This window comes from Penaeus japonicus, unplaced genomic scaffold (genome assembly GCF_977035675.1).
Source record: "Penaeus japonicus unplaced genomic scaffold, GWHDUDI00000001_assembly GWHDUDI00000002, whole genome shotgun sequence".
NCBI lineage: Eukaryota > Metazoa > Arthropoda > Malacostraca > Decapoda > Penaeidae > Penaeus > Penaeus japonicus.
In genome coordinates this window covers 3000143-3012642 of record NW_028234404.1, presented here as the reverse complement: position 1 = coordinate 3012642, position 12500 = coordinate 3000143, and the positions used below count along the sequence as shown (strand labels likewise).

At 34.5% G+C, this 12500-nt stretch overlaps 1 protein-coding gene across 1 annotated transcript in view; it reads left to right on the top strand.

Moving 5' to 3' along the window:
- The window catches only part of botv (exostosin like glycosyltransferase 3), a 12655-nt gene extending 5436 nt beyond the window's left edge, over positions 1–7219 (top strand). Inside the window, exons 5-12 of the mRNA XM_043003768.2 lie at positions 491–1756; positions 1942–2283; positions 3552–3677; positions 3869–3996; positions 4198–4322; positions 4532–4680; positions 4877–4981; positions 5314–7219. Coding sequence (XP_042859702.1) covers positions 491–1756; positions 1942–2283; positions 3552–3677; positions 3869–3996; positions 4198–4322; positions 4532–4680; positions 4877–4981; positions 5314–5418 — 2346 coding nt within the window. The 3' untranslated portion in view covers positions 5419–7219. The remainder of the gene's footprint in view (positions 1–490; positions 1757–1941; positions 2284–3551; positions 3678–3868; positions 3997–4197; positions 4323–4531; positions 4681–4876; positions 4982–5313) is intronic.
- Positions 7220–12500: the final 5281 nt, after the last annotated feature.

The window sequence follows — 12500 nt, the reverse complement described above, 5'->3', positions numbered from 1 at the left end:
AAAGTTTTGAAATGGGGCATCCTACTCCTGTCTTTTTTCTCATGCTACTGATTATTAAATACATACATTGTATTTAGTATTTATTTATTTTGGTATTTTTTTGTAAAAAGACAGAGGAACTTTTTTTGTGTGACTTAATATTTTGGTATGCAAAGTAATGATGGGTAATGCTGATATATTTCATGCTTATCTATGTACATATGTATGAACTTTTATGTCCTTATTTTCATTGACTTTGAAATAGTTATAATATATTGATAATGTTAGATAATTAGTAATGTTAATGAGTTGACCATGTGAAATTATCTTAGAAATGAATGCAAATACCATAGTTCATCCATAGGCTGGCCTAATAGTACTAGTGTTATCCATAATGTGCATTTGCACATTTCTAGCATTCATGAGGGTTTAGGAATTTTAAGGGCCAGTTGTATATACCTTATTAAATGTTGTCAGTTAAACAGGAGTTCACCCATGTTTCTGCTCTCAGGCTCTCCTTGCACAAAGAGAAGTGTTTGAAAAGAATATGCCACACATCGTAGCACCTAAAAGGATCACTGCGACCCACGAGAATAGCATCCGCCTTCCAACACCCAGTGTCCAGAGCGTTGTGCAGTGTCGAATGCATAATTGCTTTGATTACTCAAGGTGTTCGGTGCTCTCAAACTTTCCAGTGTACCACTATGATGTGGATCAGTACAGAATATCCACCAGTGATTTGGAAGTCTTTGTGAAAACAACAGTTAGACAAGCACTTGGTTATAATGCCCACATTACCATGGATCCTGATGAGGCGTGCATATTTGTAGCCTTAGTAGGTGAAAGCATAGGTTCTTCTGTTGATAAAGTTAATCTTGAAGAAAACTTGCACAGTCTCCCGTACTGGAATGGTGATGGTCGAAACCACATCCTTCTAAATCTTGGCCGCACAATCTATAGCAGGAATGTCTTTGATGGGGTGAACACTGGCCGAGCTCTGACAGTCCAGGCTCATTTCTACTCCCATTTATATCGCCCAAACTTTGACATAGTTGCCCCACCATTGCTTGGCCTTCCTGGGGGAGACCTGTGGCACAACCTTCCTCCAATGGTTCCTGCCAAAAGGAGGTACTTATTGTCTTTCCAAGGGGAACTACCACGGTTGAGAAACTACCTTGACAAGGAAGAGCAGCCACCTTCAAGCAATCCAAGCTTGAGGGAGGAGGTTGCCGTTGTGGAGGAATTGATGCAGCTAGAGAAGACTCGCACTGATGACCAGTTCCTCCTGCAGTTTACATGTCAAGGCAGTGGTGGGTATGGTGATCTTGAGGAGTGGCAGATTTGTGAGACCGAATCTATGCGGACTCAGGTGTTGAAGGATTCTACCTTTACTTTAGTATTGGCACCTCCAAATCCAATGGAAATATCTACTGTTACCTTCCAAGCAAGGGTGTTTGAAGCCTTAAAGTATGGAGCTGTCCCAGTCATTCTTGGGAATCATGTGGAGTTTCCTTTGAGTGAGACCATTGATTGGCGAAAGCTGGCTCTCACTTTCCCGAAATCACGAGTGACAGAAATACACTTCCTTCTCCGTTCTGTCTCGGATGCTGATATTCTCTACATGCGTCGCCAAGGTCGCCTGGTTTGGGAGAGATTCTTAGGGTCTACACAAGTTCTTGTTGACTCCATACTTGCTATCCTGAGGGAAAGGTTGAACATTCCTCCCCTTGCTGCTGCTGATGAACCTTCACAGAGTGTCTTCAATGACTCCTTTGTGGTGAGACAGACATTTTCCTAGTTCACTAGCAGTATTGCTATATATTGTACATATATTATTATGCATTATTATTGTAAAATATGTTGTCAATCTATTAGTTGCAATTTGCACTCACAAACTATAAACATTTTTCAACTTGACATTAAAGAGCAATCATATTTCTACTACTATTTCTACTCTTGCAGCCACTGAAGACTGAGGCAGACATTCCTGACCCAGATACAGATGAGAACTTGGGTCCCATCGAGCCACCCTTCCCATCAGTCTCCTTCACTCGGAACTACACCATCTCCCTCTTGACTGGCTATGAGCTGTGGAATGTGTGGGGTGATCCCTTTAACCTGTACCCTAATCTCCCCAACAACCCCATACTGCCAACTGAGGCAAAGTTTTCAGGCTCGCAGTTAGGCTTCCGGCCCATTAACTCCGGTTCTGGGGGCTCTGGGAAAGAGTTCAGCGAGAGCCTTGGTGGAAACCTGCCAAGGGAGCAGTTCACCATTGTTATGCTGACGTATGAGAGGGAACAGGTGAGGACAAGGAGGTTTTAGAGTGTGCATTGTGAGGTGTTGGAATTATTTTACAATGATACCTATTGTTCATAGTATTATGATTAAAGAAATGAATCAACTGATATTTTGTTATTAAGATATTTATCAAGGGAAAATGGACAGATTTAGGTTGAGGTTTGTGCTATTTTTCTAATTAGCTCCAAAGATTGTAAAGATTTAACATGTCTGTCCCCCCAGCTGCATTTAGGGTATGAATTTTTAAGTTTCATCAGTGCAAGTTTTGATCTCTGCCATTTCACAATGAAGTATTTATTTAGATATAAAAATAGTAAAAGGACAAGGATTAACCATATACTATATGTTGTGTAAGAGCAAAGTGTGGGAAAGGGGTATGAGTGGGATAAAGGATGGATGGGCAGGGCGGTTTGCCTGCATGAAATATGCCAAATAGCACCAGAATTACTACTTTACACTCACTGTGTTTTGTTACAAGAAAGAAAAAGAAAAGAAGAGACATGGAACATAACTGTCTGATTAGCATAGGCAGAGGAGGGCGTCTAAGGGGCTGATATAGTGGGTGTGGCTTGAGGAAACTTGCCAAACAGTACTAGAAATATTAGTAGATACTCCATATGTCCCATTCATAAAAAGAAAAAAAAAGGGGGAAAAATCTAGCCTGTTTTTCACAAGCCTTTCATGACCATAGTGGATAGGACTGACACACCTGGTTGGCTTTTACCACAGTTGTGGTAGACAGGACCTGAGGGGTTAACCCATTAGCAGCTGATGGCATGATTTGCTGCAAAGGCAGAGTCGGTCATAGACGCGGATGGCACTGTGCCAGACATGTAAAACAGCCATCCTACTGTACAAACATTTTTTTAATACCGCGACCAATGGGTTAATCAGTTGTCACCTGAGTCATGCACTTTCCAATATTGTGTTGTTTTATTGATTGTTTTTCCACATAAATGATGCCTATTCACCAAGCATTCAATTACTAGGTTTACCTGACTTCATGCCTATACACAGTTTTTGGAATTTTAGGGAAAAATGTTTTAATTTCTGTTGCTATTTTTTGTCATTTAATCATATTAGTATGAAGAAAATGTAAAGAAATATGTCATATTGATAACATACCAAATAGGTGTTGTTCCTATAATTAAGGTAGATCAGTAAAAAATTTCTTCTATCAGTTTTAGTTAGTAATAACTTACGATGTGAGTTTATGTCAGTAGAACTTTATCATGTTTTCACTAATTCATTTCATGTACAAATCTAAACAGGTGTTGCTGAATTCTTTGGCTCGCTTGTATGGCCTTCCGTATCTGAACAAAGTTATAGTGGTGTGGAATTCCCCCAAACCTCCACCAGAGGACCTTCGTTGGCCAGACATCAAGGTCCCAGTTCAGGTACGTTAAATGTGGATAGTTTTAATGTTTTTTTACATTTGGTGGAAGATCTTTTTCTCTTGCCGGTTTTCTTTTTTATGACTTTGAAATTGAAAAGTTGAAATTGGTCATCTGATACTTTTGCATTGCCATGAGAAATCCACTTTTTAAAATCAAACTTCTCAACGAACTTTTACCTGTTTGCAATGCAGGTGATACGAGCTGAGCGCAACAGCCTCAACAACAGGTTCTTGCCATATTCTGAGATTGAGACAGAGGCTGTACTCTCCGTGGATGATGATGCTCACTTGAGGCATGATGAGATTGTGTTTGGCTTCAGGTATGGTGTCATTAGAAAATATCAGTAATATTAAGTTAATTCTTCTTTGAAACAGATTTCTTGCTTTTTTAATATGAAAATGTATATTTATATGCATGTATTTTTCTATGTGTGTGCATCTGTTTATATCTATGAATGACTGGAAATGGAAAATAAACTTGTCAAGATTTCACTTGAAAGCATTATATAACGCTCCCTCAGGGTCTGGAGGGAGGAGAGAGACCGCATCGTGGGCTTTCCAGGACGCTACCATGCCTGGGACCTGAACTATGGGGGCTGGCTGTACAACTCCAATTACTCCTGTGAACTCTCAATGGTTCTTACAGGTACACAGAGATTTTACTGTATGATATATGAAGGCTTTAATGGTGGCAAAACTTGTTGAAGCTTGTATTAGTGCTGTGTTACATCTTATTTTTTTCTATGTAACTGATGTATTAATGTTTTTATATTCATTTATAGATTTTGTTTTTACAATATCTCTCTGATTATATTTGTGCATGACATGCATATTTATCTCACTTCTTACCTACAGGAGCTGCCTTCTTCCACAAATACTATGCCAACATGTACTCCCATGTCATGCCCCAAGCAATAAGGGACAAGGTTGATGAATACATGAACTGCGAGGACATTGCAATGAACTTCCTCGTGTCACATATCACAAGGAAACCACCAGTCAAGGTATATTAGACACTCAACAGAGGTGGATAAAAAATTTGATTATCAGTATTTATGATTGTTTTATATTTTAAGTATTGAAGAAATGGAAAAGGTAAATCTGATTTCACATATATACAGAGTGGCTGGTGTATGATTAATTGATTAAACTGATTATGTACTAATTTGATTGCTCTTCTCTTATAATACCAATGTGCAGGTAACATCTCGCTGGACTTTCCGCTGCCCTGGCTGCCCCGTGTCCCTCTCAGAAGACGACTCACACTTTACAGAAAGGCATAAATGCATAAACTACTTTACTCAGGTGAGTAGCTGGTGTCTTGCATTAGGTGTTCTGTCTGTACATACTTATATTCATTTTGCAATTTATTTTCAGAATTAATTAATGTTTATTTTTTGTTAGTACAGTTAATGCTGTAAGGGTGATGCCAGTGATTTTTTTTTGGCAATGATAATGTTGATTTTTGTAATATCATCATCAATATTTTTGTCATTCATCATTATTGACATTATAATGATAATAGTAGTTATTATGATAATGATAATCATAGTAATCATTATTATTTTTTAAATTATATTATGATTATCATAATTATCATCTTTATTATCACGACCGTTTTGTCTCTGTCCTTCCAGGTTTATGGCTACAACCCGCTCCTGAATACCCAGTATCGTGTGGATTCCGTTCTCTTCAAGACGCGGCTTCCGCACGACAAACAGAAATGCTTTAAATTTATTTGATTTCTCTCTCTCTCTCTCTCTCTCTCTCTCTCTCTCTCTCTCTCTCTCTCTCTCTCTCTCTCTCTCTCTCTCTCTCTCTCTCTCTCTCTCTCTCTCTCTCTCTCTCTCTCTCTCTCTCTCTCTCTCTCTCTCTCTCTCTCTCTCTCTCTCTCTCTCTCTCTCTCTCTCTCTCTTTTTAATATCTAAGTTAGAAGGGTAATATTTCAGGGTAGTTTTTTTTTAGAGGTAATGATTAATTAATTAAATAACTTTCCTCTTTATTTAAGCAGATTGCTATGCTTTCATTTTTTTAACTTTTGCCCATGTCACAAATAATTTTTGTGCTGTGCAATATTGGTCTTGCTTGCCAGCCTGTCCTGCAAATTAATAATGTACAGAATTTATAAAAAAAAAAACTTCAAGGAAGTTTCTATATATGTGTGTGTGTGTGTGAAGTAAGACTTGTTATTTGTTATTGCAGACATTTTAAGAATTTTTATCATAACTTGTGACAATAAACATGTCATGAACTGCTCCCCAAATATATGGTAGGAATTGCTATATTAGCATTGACACAGCAAAAACAATTGACAGAGAGAACAAAAGCATGAGATCAGTTGTATAAATATCATTATATATTTCACTTGTTTTTTTCTTTTGTAGATGCAGAAGACAGAAGAACTTGAAGACACTTGAATTAATTTTTTAATGATTGTTGTGTACATATTTGGCAGTGTGTATGATATAGATTTAACATTGTTTAGATAGCATATGACTGCCTTGTTCAGTATGTAGCTGTAACCTTGTGAGTAGAGCTGTTCTGCATTTAGTAAAATATATATTTATTGCTGAAAAAGATAATAGTATTACTCAGAAGTTTACTCTAGAGAAAGATGAATGAACTGTTGCAGTAATGGAGATTATATGAATGTTTTAAGTGCAGCGGGAATGGAGGGTAGGAAACAAGTGAGAATATTTTCTTAATCTCAAGTTTTACAAACAGGTATACAAGAAAAATATTGTTTTATCATGAGAGCTTGAAAAAGTGTGTTTAGATGGTTTGTTGATTAATAGAAAGTGAAATATGTGTCCATTTATACTTTTTTTTTCTCTTCACAGTTTTAAAATTGTGAATGGGTGTCAAACTTAGGACAGTACAGAATATGAGTATAGTGGGGTTATATTTTTGTAATAGAAATGAGGTTATATAACTAGGAATTATCAGCCAAATATTATTAAGTATTGAATTAGGTCATTTGTTGATTCATACTTTATACAGAGAAAGAGCAAGAATAAAACTTTAGAGTACTGGATTAAGGTATATTGGAAAGAACGAGGAATAGAGTGAAAGTAAAAGTGAGAATGTAAAGAGAAAAGTAAATACACCATGAAAGTCATTGTTTAAAGCTTGTAAACTATGAAGGGTTATGTCTGTTTAGCATAAATGATAAGTTTTATTTCTTTCCTATACTTTAAGGTATACTGTGTTTTCAGTAGAAGTTATAGGAGGTACTCATACATTTTCTTTTATATTGATTACATTTTCAGTATCTATATTTTTTGCTATATGCCCTTGCTTCTGTTGTTCAGAGCTATTATATCTTATGTGTCCTATTCCAATTGATAAAAACTAATTTCCAAAGTAACCAGTGTTTGTATGTAAGTCTTATCTTTTGAGTTAAGATGAATTTTATTGATCAGCTGATCACCTTTGATAGTTTTATTTTTTTACTTCAGAGGTTTGATATCTGGGCATTAAATAGAATGTCTGTTGTTAGAACTTTTGAAATAATGAGTGTTTGAATAAAACATTATTCTGTGATAGATTTTCTTTCTGTCATAATACTGCACAGCTTTATGTCCGTGTGTGTAACTGATTGTGGTCACAGACTGAACAGTAATAGATGATACGCTCATCCATTACTGTATCCAGTGAATAAAATAATGATAACTTTGAAAAAGGAATATTTTGTTTTAGTTAGTAAGAAGAAATAATATCTCATAGAAAATGATTAAGATGTGTTAGTGGATATAGCAAACAGAAAGCTTTTTTTTCTCTCCATGTATTCACTTCAAAGGATTTTTATTTTTATGTTCTCTCTTGTTTTTAATAATGAAGAAATAAAAAGTTGGAAACAATTATGTATGCCTATATATATATATATATATATATATATATATATATATATATATATATATATATATATATATATATATATATATATATATATATATATATATATATATATATATATATATATATGTTTTTATTTTTTTTTTTTATTTTGTGTTTAATTATTATTTTTTTTTTTTTTTTTTTTTTTTATTTTTTTTTTTTATATATATATATATATATATATATATATATATACACATACACTTTAAGTAACAGTTTGGAAAGGGTAGGAATTAATAGCACAATAGACGTATTCTGCATCACAAAAGTATAAGCACAACATTCATGGTTACAAAGGGAAGTATGAATGTGAAGGAGAATCTGTTTATGTATTTTCTGATAGTTTTACAAATGAAACAAGAGACTAGTGTTTATCTCTCTTGTCAGTGATACAGTACAAATGTTAAAAGTTTCAGTCTTTTTTCTTTTTATATATATATACCTTTTCATTTTCGCACTTACTGTAGATAACCATAATACCTAAGATGTGATGTAGTTTTGTGCAAAGAATAATAGTCAACGGTGAAATATTTGGTAATGATTTAGTTTATAGAGGAACGAGAGAAATATTTGATATGATAGTGATAATGTTGTCACCGAATAAATAAAGAAAAACAGGAGAGTGGAATATTTTAATTGGATAATCATGGGAAAATTTAATGGTCAACTTGGTGGTACATGTGATAAAATGGTTCAGTTTTCAAATGATTTGATTTTTTGTATGTTATCTATTTTAACTTTTAATATTGAGGATTATGGTTGCCAGTGGAATGTCACTGATACACAATCATCATTAATTTTTGTAATCATTACTTGGGAAACTGATACATATTGACATATTTTGAAAATATGTTTAGAAATTTTTGTAGCAAGAGTAATTAATCAATGTTATTATGAATCTACATATCAGCTTGGTAAATGGTTTTGAGTAGACAGGTGTACTTTTTTTTCTTTTTTTTTTTCTTTAATTCACCTTCCTTCTTTTTGTTTGTATTTTCTTTTACAGGCCATCCAGTCAAAGCATTTTTCTTAAAGCAAGAAAAAAATAAAAAAGTATATGAATGTTTAAGGAGCAATGATTCTGCAGTCAATAGATTTATAGTGCAGGAGACTGGATGATCTGAGTTGAAAATAATTTTTTACATGCTCTCTCTTATGATAGGAAAAATGGCCTCTCTATTTTTGTGTCCCATATTGTCAAGAGCTAATGACTTTACATTTTTCATAAATCATCCTTTTTTTTATAGCTTTCAATGCTATGATTACCTTTCTATAGAGTAGGGCACACCAGTAATCTAATAGGCTTGATTACTGTTGACATGTTATTTACTGGTTTCATTTGATATCTAAGTTTAAGATTTTTCTCAACATCTCTGTTTTTCGTACAAGAAAACTGTTATATATTTTACAAGAAAAAAACAAGCAACACACATAACAATATATATATATATATATATGTATATGTATATTTATCTATCTATCTATATATATATATATATATATATATATATATATATATATATATATATGTATATATATATATATAGATATATATAGATAAATAGATTTATATATATACAAATATATAAATATATGTATATATTTGTATATATATATATATATATATATATATATATATATATATATATATATATATATATAATATCTCATAAAGAACCCAAAGGTATTTACAAGTGTATGTACCAAAGTTAGCACTGTGTTTTATGGTAACTGGACATATTTTGTGAAATTACTAGATATATGAAAAATAAAGTCTTATATGTATGTCTAGCAAAAGTGTCACAGTTAATTAATGTCTTTTTAAAATGCTAGATTTTTAAAAATCATGAATGTACACAATAATAATTTAGTTGAAACAGATTTTCATAATCAGAAGAACACATAAATCTGAACATATCATTCTGTGTAATGTGACCTTCCATTTGATTGAATAAGAAAGATCACTTCTTTTGTGTGTTAGAGAGTGTTATGTACTGTCTTGGGTTTTATGCGTTTATAAAATGCCTTGTTCTTTTTCGGATTTTAATGTTTTATTACTGTGAATTTATTTTGTTTGGCATTCCACAGCCTAAGAGTTGAAATTGTTCTTATTGTCAAAGGTAATGATGATTTTTTAAAAATAATGATGCTTCTATTCTTTTTTTTCAAAATTGTGCCATCAGGAATATTGTGTCTGCAGATGTATGTGCCATAATGCAAGTGTTTGATATATTTTGAGAATGTTTGACTCGAAGGTGAACGAAAGATCATGAATAAGATGTTCTTAATATGTCCTTGGTTTTTCATTACCATTTGCTAATCTGTGAAAAAAAAGTGAAAAAAGGAAAAGAAAAAGAGTAATTTATAAGCATGCATATACATTTGATGCTCACACTACGCACACATCCACACTCACAAGCACACAGGCAGACAAGCAGGCATGTGCATGCAGTCGGACGCTCTCTCTCTCTCTCTCTCTCTCTCTCTCTCTCTCTCTCTCTCTCTCTCTCTCTCTCTCTCTCTCTCTCTCTCTCTCTCTCTCTATATATATATATATATATATATATATATATATATATATATATATATGTATATACATATACACATGCACACGTGTGTGTGTGTGTGTTTGCGATCATTTACATATGTAAGTAGATGGAGGGATATATAGATAGATAGATAGATATAGATATATATTACACACACACACACACACATATATATATATATATATATATATATATATATATATATATATATATATATATATATATAATATATATAGATAGATAGATAGATAGATAGATATAGATATAGATATAGATAGATATATATAGATATATTACATATATATATATTATATGAATATATACTTATATCTATATATATTTATATCTCTATCTATCTATATGTATATGTATATATATATATATATATATATATATATATATATATATATATATATATATATATATATATATATTGTATGTGTATGTGCGTGTATTTGTGCATCTGTGTGTGTAAGTGAAAGAAAAGAGAAGGTAGAAGCAGGCAGTCAGACGTGTGTGTGCGTGTATGTGTGCGTATGCGTTTGCGAAGAAGCAGGCAGTAAGACGTGTACGTGTGCCTCTGTATGTGTGTTTGTGTGTGTATGTTTGTGTGTGTGTTTGTGTGCGTGTGTGTGTGTGTGTGTGTGTGTGTGTGTGTGTGTGTGTGTGTGTGTGTATGTTTGTGTGTGTGTGTGTATGTGCGTGTGTGTATGTTTGTTTATGTGTGTATGCGCGTGTGTGTATGTGTGTGTGTGTACAGTTGTGCATTTATGCGTGTAAATGAAAGGAGAGAGACAGGAGAAGCAGGCAGTCAGACATGGGAAAAGGGAAACGAGCGCATTTATCATTATTGTATTTTGATAAAAACGAGTTCCTCCAATATTCCTCCCGAACAGATACGTTTCCTCGTCACCCTCACTATATATGAAGTAATATTAAGCCAAGTTGAGAGAGGATCATGTCATGTATCACAGTCGAAGGTTCAATAACACGCGGAAGCGCAAGGAAAAATACATGCAAACGCAATCAATCACAAATACGCTCGTACGCGCTCAAACACATACATACACATATACTTACAGCCGCTTGCATGAACCTCCGCAACACGAACCGCCTTGACGTGGTGTGGGACTCGAAGTCTCTCTCAAGATGGATCAGCATGGATCAGCCCCCTCCCGTTGAGGTGGCCCCGCTACCGGTTAGTCCCCTGGGGCATCCAGGATGGCCAAATGCTGATCCAGGAGGTGGGGTCGCGCGGCTCTTGGACCTCCCACCCGAGGTACGTAATCACTTCTCTCAATAAACTCGTCTAAGTCAAAGTCAAAAGTCCCACTCGGGGGATTTCACCTTCTCACGTGTTTGTCGTGCATGGCGTCCCTGTGAGTTAGGACACGAGTCGGGGAGTTCAAGCGATGATCACGATGAAGAAGGGAGATCCAGTCGCCTCCCTGGACTGGAAACTTGGGCCCTTGCAGCCTCGAAACTTACGTGCCTGAACGACTGCGGTTCTCCAAGTGCCAGGAATTTGGGTTTCACCGGAACAGTTGTAAAGCTAATGCTAAGTGCAGCATTTATAGTAATCGCACAACACGGAAGAATGCATCTAGGCACACAAGGAGGGGCAAAAAGATACCTTGGCCAAATGTCCTAACTGTACCAAATACACCCCCCCCCACACACACACATATACACTGCCAGTTCAAAAGAGTTCCCGGTTCTTGGCACTGAGTCAAGGGAACTTGGGCATTAGTAAGACCGCCTCCAAAGCGGAACAGCTCATTTATGAAGAAGGCTCGACGCTGTTGCTGACCACAGTCCTGGCAACAGTGGTGGCGCCACAGCCCTGGGTTGAAGTACTGAGGAGGTGGCCCAGGTCACCATGCGGGCGGAGGGAGGGATGCGTAGGATCCATCACTCCTCCGGGTAGTATCGCATATATATATATATATATATATATATATATATATATATATATATATATATACATATACATATATAATATATCTATATATGTGTATGTGTGTGTGTGTGTGTGTGTGTGTGTGTGTATATATGTATGTATGTATTTATGTATATATATATATATATATATATATATATATATATATATATATATATATATATATATATATATATATATATATATATACATGTATGTATGTATCGAATATATAGATGAGATAAATTTAGATATCTTCTTTTGATATTTGACACACAATTATCACATATGATTTCCAAAAGTCCAGCAATCATAATGACGCACATTTATTTTCTTTCAACCAGTTTAATATGTTTACACTTGTAAACATGTTCAACAGCTCACAGTTATAGTTCACATCAGTCTGGGTAAAAGTTTCATTATTGATATCTTTTTGCAG